General features: G+C 45.6%; 1 protein-coding gene across 1 annotated transcript in view; it reads right to left on the bottom strand.

The window, feature by feature from the left end:
- ETFDH (electron transfer flavoprotein dehydrogenase) overlaps positions 1–16,796 on the bottom strand; it is a 420,402-nt gene that overhangs the window by 249,310 nt on the left and 154,296 nt on the right. The window contains exons 5-6 of the mRNA XM_069243332.1: positions 6,970–7,088; positions 6,703–6,780 (exon numbers count right to left, since the gene is read on the bottom strand). Of these exons, the coding sequence (XP_069099433.1) occupies positions 6,703–6,780; positions 6,970–7,088 (197 nt within the window). The remainder of the gene's footprint in view (positions 1–6,702; positions 6,781–6,969; positions 7,089–16,796) is intronic.

Below are 16,796 nucleotides of genomic sequence, written 5' to 3'. Positions count from 1 at the left end.
CTTGTGTCCCCCCCGGTGCCCTACAAAACCCCCCTGGTCTGCCCTCCGAAGACGCAGGTACTTACCTGCTGGCAGACTGGAACCGGGGCACCCCCTTCTCCATTGAAGCCTATGCGTTTTGGGCACCACTTTGACCTCTGCACCTGACCGGCCATGAGCTGCTGGTGTGGTAACTTTGGGGTTGCTCTGAACCCCCAATGGTGGGCTACCTTGGACCCAAACTTGAATCCCGTAGGTGGTTTACTTACCTGCAAGAACTAACAAACTCTTACTCCCCCTAGGAACTGTGAAAATTGCACTGTCTAGTTTTAAAATAGCTATATGTGATTTATTTGAAAAGTATATATGCTATTGTGATTATTCAAAGTTCCTAAAGTACTTACCTGCAATACCTTTCATTCAAAGTATTACATTGTAAAATTTGAACCTGTGGTTCTTAAAATAAACTAAGAAAATATATTTTTCTATACAAAAACCTATTGGCCTGGAATTGTCTCTGAGTGTGTGTTCCTCATTTATTGCCTGTGTGTGTACAACAAATGCTTAACACTACTCCTTTGATAAGCATACTGCTCGACCACACTACCACAAAATAGAGCATTAGTATTATCTCTTTTTGCCACTATCTTACCTCTAAGGGGAACCCTTGGACTCTGTGCATACTATTCCTTACTTTGAAATAGTGCATACAGAGCCAACTTCCTACAATCACCTACTGTACTAATTCTCTAGTGTTTCTAACTGACCCCAGCTCCTAGATAACCATCACACTTACCTTGGTGGGAGTTCAACTTTCACATTCCTTTTTTTTAATTATATGGCTTGACCCTCCCCTAGGGCCCTGTATACTTCTATGCTATTTTTGCTAGTTATTTTATGTCGATCACTGTATGTAATATTTCCCTAAAGGGAGATGTACCAATTTCGGTTTAGTAGTTCTGTAATAAAGTATCCTTTATATTTTGCAACACTGGTGTGGTCCTTTCTTGTGACTTAGTTACTGTCTTACTACTGTGGTATTGCAAGTGCTTTACATTCCTCCTTGATTAGCTTTAGCTGCTCACCTCAGCTACCCCTAGGGAGCTTCTGCTATCTGGACACCTAAGGGCTGCCTGGACTTACTATAAGGTGCCACACCATAGGTGTACACCATAAACTGAGCCAGCTTCCTACAATTTCACTGTACACGGACGACACTCCACTATACATCTGTGAGGCAACAGAGTATCATGGAGCATGGCCCGCCTAGCAGAGCTGGGCGCCATCTCGGGCTGCTCTACAAACTGTCAAAAAACCTGTGCCTTCCCAATATGGTGTGACCAGCTAGAGCCCACTGCAGCAATACAACAGGTAGAGACTAGGTGGAAACCAAGGATCCTTAAATACCTTGGAGACAAGATCTACCATTTGGATTTGGATATGCTGGAGGGCAATCTGGCCTTGGCCTTCCCGGTAATAGAAACAGAAGGGAGGGACACTTGGGTAGACCTAAGAGGCACAAGGAATGGCAACAGAAGCTGGAATATTCTTACAGTGTTGAGGAACACAAGATTTAAATACACACAATTTCACTATTTGCAAATGACGTGCTTCATCCCACACAGGCTCAATGTGATAATGTGAATACAATCCAGCCGCTCCCCCAGATGCACAAATTGTGTGACAATGCTCGTTCATTGCCTCCTTGTGGGAGAGGAAGGTGGCAGACTTGGAGAGAACACTTGGCAGATGAGATATATGTACAACAGTGATCTGCATAATGGGTTTGTTCATGAGCCTACAGAAGCAGAAAACAGGGGATAGGTGCGAGGTGCCATGTCACCCTCCCTTTAACCCTAAAGGGAATATGCCTACAAGGTAGCTAGGTCTACTTGCCCACAGAAACCCAGGAAAGAGCAGTGAGAAACACACCGGGCCCCACTGATACTGAGACCCAGATAACACACACAACACGAGAAAAGCATAGAGACCCTAATCGTGAAGTACTTAATATACACTAGGTAGGACCATTTCAATATTTTACATACATTTACAAGCATAATCAGCTCCAACATTATGCACTCACAACTGAACACTGAAAAACAGTGAACTAGCTTGCTAAATGATTGCTTATCTGTGAATGAATTGCATTTGTTTTAAATTACAACTGTACGTTTGGACAACTGATAACTATACACTGCATCATCAATATGTAAATGGAGATGTATCTGTTTGTACTTGATCTTGGAGAAATCAATAAAAAGACTTTGAAAAAAAGATGGTCCTCTTCTGTACACCATTGTCCTTCTTCACTCTGGTGACTCTAACTAAAATCTGATCATCCAGTCGATGTTCCTTGGTACATAGGTATATAAACACTAAGGGCTTTCTTTGGATCCAAACGCTGGAGCCTCTCCTCCTCAGAGGGGTGAGCGGGAGCAAAGAACATCAAGAGAGTCTGACCAACGTGAAAGGGACTCACCACCTTAGGTAGAAAGGAAGCATGTGTTCGAAGCTTGTCCCGGTAGAAGGTAGTATATGGTGGTGAACTGAGAGGGCCTGATGTTCATTGTTTGGACCGATGTAATGGTCACCAAGAAGACAGTCTTAAGCGTGAAAACACTGAGAGGAAAGTTATGCATGGATTCAAAGGCAGAACACATCAGATAGGTTAAAACCAAATTCAAGTCCTGCTGGGGCATACTGAAAAGGGAAGGTGGAAACACATGCTGCAAACCTTTCGAGAAACGAGTCACAGTAGGTGACTTAAACAGGGAAGGGTGATCCTGCAACTGCAGAAAGACCGAGATAGCTGAGAAATTGAACTTGAGTGGCCAATTATAACACAAACAGTAATACTTCAGACACTTTGGCATGAAGTGGGTCAATGTGCTTGTCTAAACACCAAGCCACAAACCTGTCCCAATGACAAGCGTATACAGATTCTGTTGAGTGATGCCAGACTTCCAGAATAACATCAGCTACCTCAGGAGGAAGAACAAAAACACTCTGCTGTTGCCGCCCAATCTTCAAGCACGAAGATGGGGTGTGTGAAGACTGGGTGCAATGCAGTACCCTTCTGCTGTGACAGGAGATCCTCTAGAAGGAGCAGCCCAATCCCAAACACAGATGCTCATGTCCAAAGGTTTGGGATACCACACTCTGTGTGCCCAGTCGGCCACAAGGATGACTTGGGCTCGGTTGGTCGTGAGCTTTTGGAGAACCTGAGGCAGAACTGGGAAACAACGTAAAGGCATACAGGAACTCTGAGGGCCACCCAACTAGAAAATGTCTCCAAAACGAGAGCTGCTTTGGAAACTCCAGCATGCAGAAGAGCCAACGCTGTGCATTCTGAGCGATGGGGAATAGACAGAGTCAAGGCTTTCCCCCATTCGCAGAAGAGACTGTTCACTACTTCTGGGTATAGACACAATTTGTGGTTCAAAAGGCATCAACAGCTGCGTTTGCCTGCATGGCATTTAGAGATCCTACCAGGTGTAGTACGGCCAGGAAGATGCCCTGACACTTCAGCAATGGCCAGGGGCACAGGGCTTCTTGCCACAGTGTCCACGACATCACCCAATCCTCCGTAATGCAGTACCACATTGTGGTGGTGCTCTGCGTGAACACTTGCACCAATCTCCTTTTGAAGGAAGGTAGGAAGGCTTTCAATGCCAAACTGATGGCTTGCAACCCTAAAAGTTTGATGTGGACCAGAATCCTCTGATCTCCACTCCTTGCAGGTAGTCATCCCATCCTGGGTGCATCGGTCACCACTGTCAGCTCTGTGAGGGAAAGGGAGAGGGGGTATGCCATTGATCAGATCATGATTCAGTAGCCACTGCAGACCTCTAGCAGTCTCCTCCAAAATCTGGACGTGCTCATAGCATCCCCAGATGCTGTATCCAATGGGACTTCAGATCCACTGAACAATCTGCAACACCTACTTGTCTGAGGTGACAGCCTGCCACTCTGGTAAAAAGTACCAGATTCTGCCTTCTACCGGTTGGTGGCGCATCAAGGAAAGAGCACTAAAGAGGTTGAGGGGGAGATGGGTGCCAGGAGGGGTGGAAGACTGGGTAGGTCCTGGTGACCCTGGTTGTCGCAAGGTCTCTGGGAGCCTCTGCACAAACACCTGGTAAGCCTGTTAGCATAGCGGGTATATTGGTGAAGTCCCCTACTATATCCACTGGAGGGATAAAGAGATGATTGTGGATGGCGTTGGAAGAAGACAATCTCAAGGAGCGAGCCATGGTCATACTATCCTTTGAAGCACTCCAGCATTGGATCTGCTTTGTCACCAAACTGATGAGAGATATCGAAGGGCATTTCCATGAGGCTCACCTGCCCACTCCCCAAATTAGCCACTGACTGCAACCACGCGTGGCACCTAAGAGCCACTGTGGAGTCCATTGATCTGCCAACTGAGTCAGTGGTGTCCAATCCACACTTTATGGTGAATTGTTCTGCCTCCCGTCCATCAAGTATGGGTTGTGTGAGAATCACATAAGCTTAACCTGGGACTATGGGTAGCACCTGTGCCACTAGGTCCCACAGAGCATAGAAATAGTGGCCCAGAAGTCGAGTGGTATTAACCGACCGCAAAGCCAAGCTGGTGGAGGAGAAAATCTTTTTCTCAAATGTCTCCAATCTTTTGAGCTGCCTATCCAGGGTTGTAGTGGGAAAAGCCCATGGGCTGACTGCCTGACGAGCCTACACCACCAAACTCTCGGGTTTGGGGTGCTGAGTGACAAATGTTGAGTCCCTAGGTGTAGGGTGAGGACATTGGGCAACCATGCCATTGACTGGGACCCCTGAGCAGTACTTGGAGCAGGCCCCCTTGAAGACATTTGTGGGTGCTCTGTTAAATGGAGGCAGGAGTTCCAAACTAGTTTGTCCCGGCTGAAGCACCCAAGTTAAAATATTAGTTTTATCTTCCACTAATGGAAAATGGAGACCAAGAGCCTCCTACACCTTCCTCATGACCATGAGTCTGGAGAGGGCCTATCCCACTACTGTCCTCTACTCATCATATCAGTTCTCCTTATGGAAGGACTGAGCAATATTATCAGTGGGGTCAGGATAGAGGCACTGTATCCAAGTCTGAAGGCTGCCATGGCCCAGGCAGCACCAGTCTGTACTTTGCACAGGGCCATTGCAGCGCAGTCTCAGAGTCAGACAAACCAATAGGGTCACCCTTGTTGCCACTGAGGGACTGAACTCTGACGAGGGCCATGGTGCTGAAATGGTGCTCAGGACCGGAGGTAGTCAGGATCCCGGAATGGATGCAAAGGGTACCACTGGCATCATGAAGGACCTGAAGACAGTAATCTGGGCGGAACACTTCTTGGATCCTTGGAGCCAGAAGGCCTGCCAGAGGGTGTTAGTTGCCCAAAAATGCATGGCATAGCCTCATAAATATCCTAAGGTTGGGCAGGAGTCTCTTGGGTACCAGCAAACTCCAAGAGGAGCAGAGATGTCATTGGTGCTAGCTCTGTGGGTGAAATGCGGGACTGGGGCCTGGAGGAATGAACAGCACTTCAAGTTCTTCTTCGATTTACCTGATGACGACTTTGACAACGACCGGTTGTGGTAATGGCTGTGTGAGTAGGCCTGAGATCGTCTGCTAGACAGAGATCATGCCCGTGAGAGACAGTCTTCTGCTGCAAAGAGGTGAGGAGCTTCATTACTCTCTCGTGAATCACCTTATGATAGATCGAGAGACAGCTGGAGTAAGACTTGGAGACATGGCCCAACACCAAGCATCACAGACAGACCAAGTGGAGATCAGTTACAGACTTCTGTCTGTGAAATTCCCCCCAAGGTTTTAAACTCATAGGTTGTGGAAGGGACATGTACTTGATATGCTGGAAATAATTAGAGAAAACGCTCAACAAAAGTCGATAAAAGGACCGAGCTCTTCTGATCCATGACTGTTTGTGCAGAAAGATAGGAACTGACGTCAGCGGGCTGGGGTGGAGCCTATACAGGCACCATGCATGTCACACCTGGTGCAGATAACGCTGACCTGTCTGAGCCACCTACCAGCTCAAAGATGTACTGTTCAAGATTTTGCTGGTTCCTGCTGATGCCTTGGGAATGTTGTAAGGTGAGGAATCTTCTGATAGAAGTCTTTTCCCTGAAATGCAGCCATACACAATTCTGGAAATGTTAAATGCTGTTGAGAATTTAGAGGGTACCCTTAGAAAATCTTCAAGCACTGGCTGAAGCTTACGGGCCAGGTTAATAAATCTGCCCAGAGTCTTCCTAAGTAGAGTCCAGTGACAGCTCAGCTCCAAGTATTTGTGTAATTCACTCTGCTGCAAGCAGTGTCTGAGTTCCAATGAAGAACATAAAGGTGTGCTTAGTTCAGCAAGGTGCAGAGAACAGCTTTTCCAACAGTTAAATTAAGACAGCTTAGTTATTTACCACACAGTTAGACTAGGGATGTGGACAGGGTTAACTAATTTTTACATGGTTCAGTGTAACAAAAAACAAATTCTATGAAAATTAATTTTGCATGGGTAGTTTAAGGCCGAGAATCACACATCAATTACAATTCAGTTCTGCTCGGAGTGAGAGAAAATCACGTCTGTATGGAGAAAGGAGTATTTATTAACTTCAAATGTAATAACATTTCAGGCAAATAAACTTTTCCTGTTATGACGTGCATTATAAATGGACATGAACACTGCACTATGTAACATTTAAATAGAGATTTACCTTTGGTGCTCCATCTTTATGTATGCCCACATCATTAGTGGCGATTCCTTTCACACTGCCATCTTCATGGAACAGAACCTTAATTAAGAAGAAGAGTAAATGTTTCAAGAACTTAGATGTGGTCTACATGAACAGACAAAAGAAAAAACATAAGGCAGTAGCATATCAATTTAAAATCTGCACTTAAAACTCAGAAAACAAAACATAAGATTGTTCCTGGAAAAGGCAAAGAACCATGAATGCCTAACTTCAAAATGAATGATTTACCTCAGCTGCAGCATAGCCCGGATACACCTCAACCCCAAGCTCTTCAGCCTGCTCCCCCAACCACCTGACAAGGTGGCCCAGGCGCACAATGTAATTGCCATGGTTGTTCATCGGGAGACCTGCAAAGGTAAATCAGTTACTAACGTTATGGTAGGAAATAGACCTTCACTCAAAAACAACTTGTAGTTGGGATTTTTTGTGCAACAAAGAGTAGTTGGTTTAGGACCCCTTATACTGGCATGACAAAATTTAAAGGATAAGTTGTTTGGCTTTACTATTGTAGCCGAAGAACCATGTCAGAAGAAGACAGACGTAAAAAAATGCAATACTTCAAAAGCATAAATCCTGCGAATTGTTCTGTAACAAACAACCTTGATAAAGGCTTATGAACATCCAATATGTAGCTTTCTGGTGAACAGTATCACAGAGTGCCTACTGTTCACCTTAGATTACTGATCATACTTGTTTATTCTTGCAAATTAGTCTTTTAAATATACTGCTCCTCTGGGGGGAATGCAGAGTTTTTCTATGGAGCTGGAAAACTGAGTGCGATACTCCCCACCTCCCAAATAAGGTAGGAACTCCCAATGGAAGGCATGAATACATTTTTCAATTGTAGCCCACTTTCAAATGAAAACTTGGTTTATGAAGCTCTGCAATGCGAACAGAATTTTGGAAGTTTAAGCTCTAGATTAACCGAGACTGCTCACACGACTTATTTTAATTTTCTTTTTGTTTTACTTTTACTATCGTCAAGGAAGAAGAGCTCTGTGGAACCAGCAGGATACCTGTGGTCTCTAGTACACCACAGCATGCCTCTGAGATACTGAAATGAAACATTTGATGCTTCTGGCTGCATCTTACTGCTATGATTTTGGGCCTTGGCACAGCACTCTAAGAGCCACTGTAGCATGCCACCCAGTCTCAGAACGTCTTTGCTGAGCTGTCAAATGCACATTGGTGGCTCATGGTGGTTAACAAACTGTTTGGCTGATCTTAGAACCGAAAACTGCTTGGGAAGTGGGAGACGTCCCACTAAAAAGCACACAGAATAGTCCTTAAATATCATACTTCAAATAAGTTAATAAGACCCTGACACAATGTGTAATTGATGCAACTGATTTACTTTGAAATATACATTTTAGTCCACGCGGCTGAAAGTACTCAACTCTTGTATCCTTCGTGATCAACCCTGGTGGCTTATTTTAGGGCCACAAACTGCTTAGATGGTGGGTGCCTGCCCCGCTAGAGTGTCTTTTCTTGTTCGTTGGTAGAGATTCTACTCTCCAACCCTTGCCTGTCATGTAACCTGTATACCTGATCCAGTCAACCACATGCAAGTGAATCCTGTTCTCCTACCAAAAAAGCCCCCTCACTACTTCTTCACCCTCTTGTTTGTTACAAGAATTGAAGTGAACTTGACACTCTGTATTGTCATCACAACTAACTGGAACTTACTCATATCATGTGAAAACCAGCCAGACGACCACATTTCTCTAAGACTCTCTGGCTCCAGGCAACACTCATGAGTGTAACAACTTAAGATGCTTGAAGTAATGCATGAAGCAGATATACAAGAAATTTCCACCATCAGAACGAAGATGGGAACTTTTGATACCGAAATGTCCGAGGTTTCCTATCAAATCAATGAGAGTCCTCACATCCCACCACAAGCACCTAGATGCCACTGACAGAAGACTAGGAAATGTGCAAGAGCGACTATGTTCAACTGGATTGAGATGCAGAAATATGGCATCTTAAATGCAAGGTTGTCAATCTGTAGGACCACTCGCAGAGGGACATCATTCATTTCTATGGTATTATGGAGCAAAAGGACATCATGATTGCATTTCTGACTTTGTGGCCGGCTTACTGAATCTTCAATTATCTGTCACACTTAAAATCCAAGGGGGATTTCACAGACAACAAAGACCTGAGAGCCCAAGCCCTGCAATTGCCTGCCTTCACCACTGCCAATATGAGCAGCTTCTTCTGTGAGCAGCTGTAAAGAAATGGCTCCCTGTTGCAGTTCCCCCCACTTTTTGCCTGATACTGATGCTGACTTGACTGAGAAGTGTGCTGGGACCCGGCTAACCAGGCCCCAGCACCAGTGTTCTTTCACCTAAAATGTACCATTGTTTCCACAATTGGCACAACCCTGGCACCTAGGTAAGTCCCTTGTAACTGGTACCCCTGGTACCAAGGGCCCTGATGCCAGGGAAGGTCTCTAAGGGCTGCAGCATGTCTTATGCCACCCTAGGGACCGCTCACAGGGTAGCCATAAGAGTATATGGTCTGGGAGTCTGTCAAAAACGAACTCCACAGCTCCATAATGGCTACACTGAATACTGGGAAGTTTAGTATCAAACTTCTCAGAATAATAAACCCACACTGATGCCAGTGTTGGATTTATTACAAAATGCACACAGAGTGCATCTTAGAGATGCCCCCTGTATTTTACCCAATTGTTCAGTGCAGGACTGACTGGTCTCTGCCAGCCTGCTGCTGAGAGACGAGTTTCTGACCCCATGCGGTGAGAGCCTTTGTGCTCTCTGAGGACAGAAACAAAGCCTGCTCTGGGTGGAGGTGCTTCACACCTCCCCCCTGCAGGAACTGTAACACCTAGCAGTGAGCTTCAAAGACTCAAGCTTCGTGTTACAATGCCCCAGGGCACTCCAGCTAGTGGAGATGCCCGCCCCTGGACACAGCCCCCACTTTTGGCGGCAAGTCCAGGAGAGATAATGAGTAAAACAAGGAGGAGTCACTGGCCAGTCAGGACAGCCCCTAAGGTGTCCTGAGCTGAGGTGACTCTGACTTTTAGAAATCCTCCATCTTGTAGAAAGAGGATTCCCCCAATAGGAATAGGGATGTGCCCCCCTCCCCTCAGGGAGGAGGCACAAAGAGGGTGTACCCACCCTTAAGGACAGTAGCCATTGGCTACTGCCCTCCCAGACCTAAACACACCCCTAAATTCAGTATTTAGGGGCTCCCCAGAACCTAGGAAATCAGATTCCTGCAACCTAAGAAGAAGAGGACTGCTGAGCTGAAAAACCCTGCAGAGAAGACGGAGACACCAACTGCCTTGGCCCCAGCTCTACCGGCCTCTCTCCCACCTTCGGAAGAAAACTGCTCCAGCGATGCTTTCCCCAGGACCAGCGACCTCTGAATCCTCAGAGGACTGCCCTGCTCTAAAAGGACCAAGAAACTCCAGAGAACAGCGGCCCTGTTCAACAAAGACTGCAACTTTGTTTCCAGAGGAGCAACTTTAAAGACCCCTGCAATTCCAGCCAGAAGCGTGAGACTTGCAACACTGCACCCGGCGACCCCGACTCGACTGGTGAAGAAACAATGCTACAGGGAGGACCCCCAGGCGACTCCAAGACTGTGAGTAACCAAAGTTGTCCCCGCTGATCCCCCACAGCAACGCCTGCAGAGGGAATCCCGAGGCTCCCCCTGACCGCGACTGCCTGACTCTAAGATCCCGACGCTTGGAAAAGACCCTGCACCCACAGCCCCCAGGACCTGAAGGATCGGAACTCCAGTGCAGGAGTGACCCCCAGGAGGCCCTCTCCCTTGCCCAGGTGGTGGCTACCCCGAGGAGCCCCCCCCCCTTGCCTGCCTGCACCGCTGAAGAGACCCCTTGGTCTCCCATTGATTCCTATTACAAACCCGACACTTGTTTGCACACTGCACCCGGCCGCCCCCGCGCTGCTGAGGGTGTACTTTTTGTGTGGACTTGTGTCCCCCCCCGGTGCCCTACAAAACCCCCCTGGTCTGCCCCCCGAAGATGCGGGTACTTACCTGCTGGCAGACTGGAACCGGGGCACCCCCTTCTCCATTGAAGCCTATGCGTTTTGGGCACCACTTTGAACTCTGCACCTGACTGGCCCTGAGCTGCTGGTGTGGTAACTTTGGGGTTGCTCTGAACCCCCAACGGTGGGCTACCTTGGACCCAAACTTGAACCCCGTAGGTGGTTTACTTACCTGCAAAACCTAACAAATACTTACCTCCCCCAGGAACTGTTGAAAATTGCACTGTCTAGTTTTAAAATAGCTATATGTGTTTTATTTGAAAAGTATATATGCTATTGTGATTATTCAAAGTTCCTAAAGTACTTACCTGCAATACCTTTCATGCAAAGTATTACATGTAGAATTTGAACCTGTGGTTCTTAAAATAAACTAAGAAAATATATTTTTCTATACAAAAACCTATTGGCCTGGAATTGTCTCTGAGTGTGTGTTCCTCATTTATTGCCTGTGTGTATGTACAACAAATGCTTAACACTACTCCTTTGATAAGCCTACTGCTCGACCACACTACCACAAAATACAGCATTAGTATTATCTCTTTTGCCACTATCTTACCTCTAAGGGGAACCCTTGGACTCTGTGCATACTATTCCTTACTTTGAAATAGTGCATACAGAGCCAACTTCCTACAGCAGCTAAGAAGGGGGGGGGGGCATTCTTGTGTGAAAGACATCTCATAGATATCCCTAGTGGATGTTGAGATTACTTTGGATAAGAACACTGAAGACATTTCTAACCTACTTGTTCACCATTTCCCAGTGAAGATGGATTTCCTGAGGAATGCTATAAATCTAGCAAGATCCTGCTGACCCCTATCTTATACAATGCCCTTAAAGAGACAGAGGTGACCTGCACTTTGGAATCCATACCTAATTGTGCAGTAATAACCATTCTATCAAAGGAGAGCAAAGACCTGGTTGCAGGAACTAACAACCAATATCCCTCATACTTGTTGATGTAAAGATTTTGATCAAACTACTGGCACCACGCTCATAAGTTACCCAATTCCTGGTACATTACTCTTGCATGGGATTTGCTCCCGAACGCTCATCTAGGAAACATTTAAAATCTTTGGTGCACCTACTGTGGTGTTCCAGAGACTAAGAGGAGGATGTGTTAGCCATATCCCTTGAAGTCGAAGATTTGATAGGCCTGAATTGAGATATTTATTCCTTACAATACATTTCACCTTGGACAGGATTTCATCTCCAAAATCGAATGCCTATCTACACACTTGAGACGTAAGGGATACTCATGTCCAATTCAGACACAGCACAGTATGCATGAGGACTGTCACCTCTCCACATTCCAAATCCTGTTGGTGCTGGATCCAGAAACTGCAGCCATTTGTTTCAGGGAGCATACCGATTCTGGCTGGCCCCACTAAGTCTGTTCTTTATGCGGATGACAATGTCATGACCATCACATATCTGGGCACATTGCTCCAGACACTGATGCCCTTCACTGACTCTTTCTCCTATTTCACGGGATACAAAGTGTAGTGGATGAAATGCCCATGTTGTATTCCACCACAAAGTGTAGCATTGCTGTGTTCTAGATGAAATGGGTTTAAAAAGGCCTGAATGACTTTGTGAGATGGTCTTCCTTTGGGACTGGGTTCAGGTGGTCAAAATAGTTGACGCCTGACATTACAACTACATGTTTGGGGTGTTGTCCCTCTTGAACAGAAAATCACTACTGTTGTCCTGGATCAAATCTGCCATTTCAGTGCAGTTCATAATCTTTTTTCGGCTATACCAAGAGTAAGCCATAAAAGCACATAAACAATAAAATACAATAAAACAATAAAACAATAAGGCTCCTAAATATTTAATTGACAGTACTGATTTCCATGTTCTCAATGTAGAAACTTCTGCATTTCTTTACTTTCTTGCCACAAGCCATAGTAAATGTTTTGGATTTGTAAATTATCATACCCCTTGATGACAAACTGTTCAAATCCGCACATTAGCTTCTGGAGCCCTATGGGTGTTCGAGATCAGGACAACATCACCTGCATAAAGCAGGGCAGGCACAGAGCGTCCGGCAACATATGGGGGATCAGCCTGTAGTCCCTGAAAATGTTTATCTACCCCATTAGAGGGAGAACAATAACAGGGAAGGACGCAACCTTGGGCATACCTCTCTCTATCTTGAAAGAGGTGGTGCCTTCTCATAGTTGGCCAAAACAAAATTTGCATGTCAAATCTCTATATAGGAGAGCCAAAAAATGTATGATATACTTTGGGGCACCCATCTCTAATAATGTAGGCCATAGGAGGGCATGTTCCACAAGATCAAAAGCGTTGAGGTCCGCAAAACAGAAATATAAAGCACCTTTTTTGGCCTTGGTGTACTTCCCTATAATTAGGTCTAGGTTAACACATTGTTCTAGGGCACCTAATCCTTTCCTAAAACCAAACTGTACAGGGGATAGGATGTTGTTTTCCAAGACCCAATCGTTTAATATTTTCAGAATGACTCTACTAAATGTTTTCAGAGAAGAATCCAGCAATGATATTGGTCAATAATTTTTAGGGTCGGCCCTATCTCCCTTCTTATATATTGGTATGATAATGGAGGTGTACCAGGAACATTGGTATGTCACCAGATATGACCAAATTGAATAGTCTAGTCAGAATTGTTACCCAAAAATTGGTATTATGTTTAAAAAAATCCACTGGTGCCCCATCAGGTCCTGGGGCCTTACTTTCAGCACTAGCTAAAATGCCAGAATAAACCTCATCCATAGTAATCTGTGGATAATTGTGTTACCCCATTGTCCGATTAGATCTACCGACCCAGTCCCTTCCTTAAAGACCTCTGAGTAGTGGGCCACCCATGTTGCACAGTCTACACTTGAACCCAAATCTGATGACACCTATTCTGATGGGAAGGGGGCATTAATTGTTTCCCAAAACTATTTAACGTTTCTAGTATCTGTCGCCAGGGCTAGTTTAGACCATGCCTCTTCCCTTAGTTCTTTTTTTCTTTGTTCCTGTGCCTTCTTATATTCTACTCGGAGTGACTTAATTACTATTGAGTCTCTAGGAGTTAACTGCAGGGCTAATTTAAGATTCCCCCTGGCTTTTGTACAGGTGTGGTTGAACCACCCCTTATTAGACATAGGCCGTCTACGTTGTGGGTTATGGGTCAGGGGCCCCTGTATTCAAGCAGCAATTATACTAAAACATTTTAGTAGCTTAGGTGCCTCAATAGCCTACTGTAAGCAATAATCAATTTCTTGAGGGCAGCCAGGTATGACATTCTGCAGAAAATCAAAAGGTTCGATATTTTCCCATTTCCATCTCAACCTGATTGGGGGTGGTATAAAACACATCCCTTGGCCCCCAAAAAAGGGTTGGAAGAATGATCAGATCAGGATTGCTGAGTAGAGTCAGCTCTGTATAGGGTGTGTCACAGCCATTTAGTGCAAAGGATGATAAAATAATATGGTCTATGACTGAGGATGAGTTGGGGACCCTGTGGGTTGGGATTATCTCACCGTTCTCTCTGTGCATACATTCCATAAGGGTTAAATCAAATGTAGACAGCATCAAATTAAGGGCCTCTCCATACTAATTGTGGCAAAAATGGTCAAAACCTGTCCCATCAGGGGTGGTGAGCCCACAAGACTGGGAGGAGGTGCAGGGACAAGGCTGGATATTAAAGTCCCCAGCCCAGAAAATAACAGGATTAGAGCTGTTAGGTCGACAAAACGTATTTAAACTTTGTTGCAGAGTATGGTCAACACTACAAAGAGCGGCATACATTTTTTTGTTATAGTAATTAATTTTGACCACATCTGCCATATTCTTATACTTAAGCCACAGAAATTGGAAGTGTGTGGTCTCCATACAAGATTTTTTTACCACTACCGGGAGTTTATTAGAAATAAGCACCAGCAGCCCTGCCTTGGCCCTCCCAGATTGTCATGGTGTAGCTGGCAGGGGGTGTGAAGTAAATCCATGTACATAGACAGGTAAAGCACACCAGGTTTCTGGGGTGCAAACCACATCTAACTTGCTAATTATTGAACCAAACTTTTCAGTCTCAATTTTACCACGTAGGCCCTGCACATTCCATGTTGCAAAGTAGTGGCGCCCATTAGTGTTATCAACAAGCACCTGCATCTGTGGTTCTTCCATCCCGGGGGTGGCTTCTTTTAGAACTACTTCGGTCGGTTCCCCATCCCCATTGTAAATAGAATCCCCAGCAACCATATCCTCTGTGCCCTGGTGGATTATAAATAACTTATTGGGGCTCGTGACCTTCTTACATTTGGCTGCTCCCTCTGTCCTTAGCCTCATCCTCTCACTGTCTACAGGACCCTTGTATAGCAGTCAGTCAATATCTATCAATTAACTTAATTGGTATTTATTACTTAATGGTAACACGGAGGTAGAATGTAAATTATCAGTATGTACGGGACCAGGGTGTGCTGTTGTAAACCGTGGCTGCATATGGGGAGAGTGTCTGTGCCCTGGCTGACCAGTTTGCAAATGTCTATAGAATACACCTAGCGGGAGCAATTCTGGGGTGTTTCTAGCTTGCGGGCGAAAAGAGGCCCTGGCCAGGATATACCTCACCAGCCATGGATTTCTAAAATTAAAAATTATGCAATCACCCCCACGGCCTTTCCTTAGCGGGCCCACACACCCCACGTCTTTCCCCCAACGGGCCCACCCACCCTACTCTCCTAGTTATTATTATATGGTGGGCATAGTCCATTGAGAATAGATTGTTCTGCACTAGCCAGTGCATAACCTGGTTCTTCAGGTCCCCCTGTTGCTCACTCTGAGCAGGCAGAAGAGGGGGTACACTGGCCATAATAATAACATAAGGGCAAGACTCTGGGGGTAGACTGATAGTAGGTAGTTCTCTCAGATGTAGGTGGGCAGACCCGCTCTTCTTGGGGTTCAGGGAAAATCGTTCAGTTGCTTCAGGATTTTGTAGAGGTCATAAGCCATCTGGAACAAAACCCGGTGGTCTCTTCTTATAGGCTACATGCCACCCAGTAGAATGATCTATATTTTGGGCCTCCCTTACTTGCCCTTGTGTAGGGGCCCTAGATCTAATGCTCAGTGCAGTTCCTGGCAGGTCTAAGGTGTCTGTGCCCTGTAAAATATGTGAATGACCTGACTCATTAGGAGTAGTATTCTGTGCCACAGGATTCTGGGGGGTGAAGGACACTGTTGGCAGAGGGAGTTTCTGGCATTTCCAATATTTTTTCCACCTCCCCCTTCAATTTGTCCAATTTTGCATTAATAGGTTTAAGCAAGTTATCAAGAAAGGATGTGAAATCATTCCAATCTGTAGATACCATATTTTCAAGCATGACGGGACCAACGTTACTATCAGCTCCCCTTCTGCATTGTTTTTTCCTTTTTGTGATAGGTGACTGACTTACTAGTGTAGGGTTTATGCTGGGTGGAGTTCTAGGCTCTATCTGGGCGTCCCCATTCTCCATGACCACTGTATCAGTTGTGGGATGAATATCGGGTACATATTCAGGGGATATGGGGGTTCCCTCTAATCCTTCTCCCAATCCTGCTGCCTCCAGGGATAAACTCCTTTCGGCAAGGTCAATTTCCTTTAAAATCAACCCTACCGCTCTAACTAAAAAGGAATCAATTGTGGTACGGTATGGTTCCATATCTACCTTCCGTCCCCCCACCTTCCTCTTACCCACAATTAGGATTTTAGAGTTATCACCTTCTTGAGTAGGCACTTCTGTCGGGGGGGGGCACAATAGCCTAGACCTATGAGGCCAGATCTCCCCAAGTTGCAGGCTTATACTTATCAAATTTCCAGCTATATAACTGGGAAGTTTTCAGAAAGCCAAAGGAGTATATTGTATAGAGGGAGAAAGGACAAAAAGCCAAGAGGGCAGGCCTAGCCCAGCATCTGTCAGTGGCTGACTGGCGCAGACGGGCCCGCTCTTGGCCCGATCTTCGCCCAGGCACGCACCGCAGAAGTGCGAGTCTCAATTAAGGCACCTTGGGCATGTCAGA

Source organism: Pleurodeles waltl, chromosome 1_2, assembly GCF_031143425.1.
Source record: "Pleurodeles waltl isolate 20211129_DDA chromosome 1_2, aPleWal1.hap1.20221129, whole genome shotgun sequence".
NCBI classification, from domain to species: domain Eukaryota; kingdom Metazoa; phylum Chordata; class Amphibia; order Caudata; family Salamandridae; genus Pleurodeles; species Pleurodeles waltl.
The sequence above is the reverse complement of the archived record's forward strand: the minus strand, read 5'-3'. Positions and strand labels throughout refer to the sequence as shown.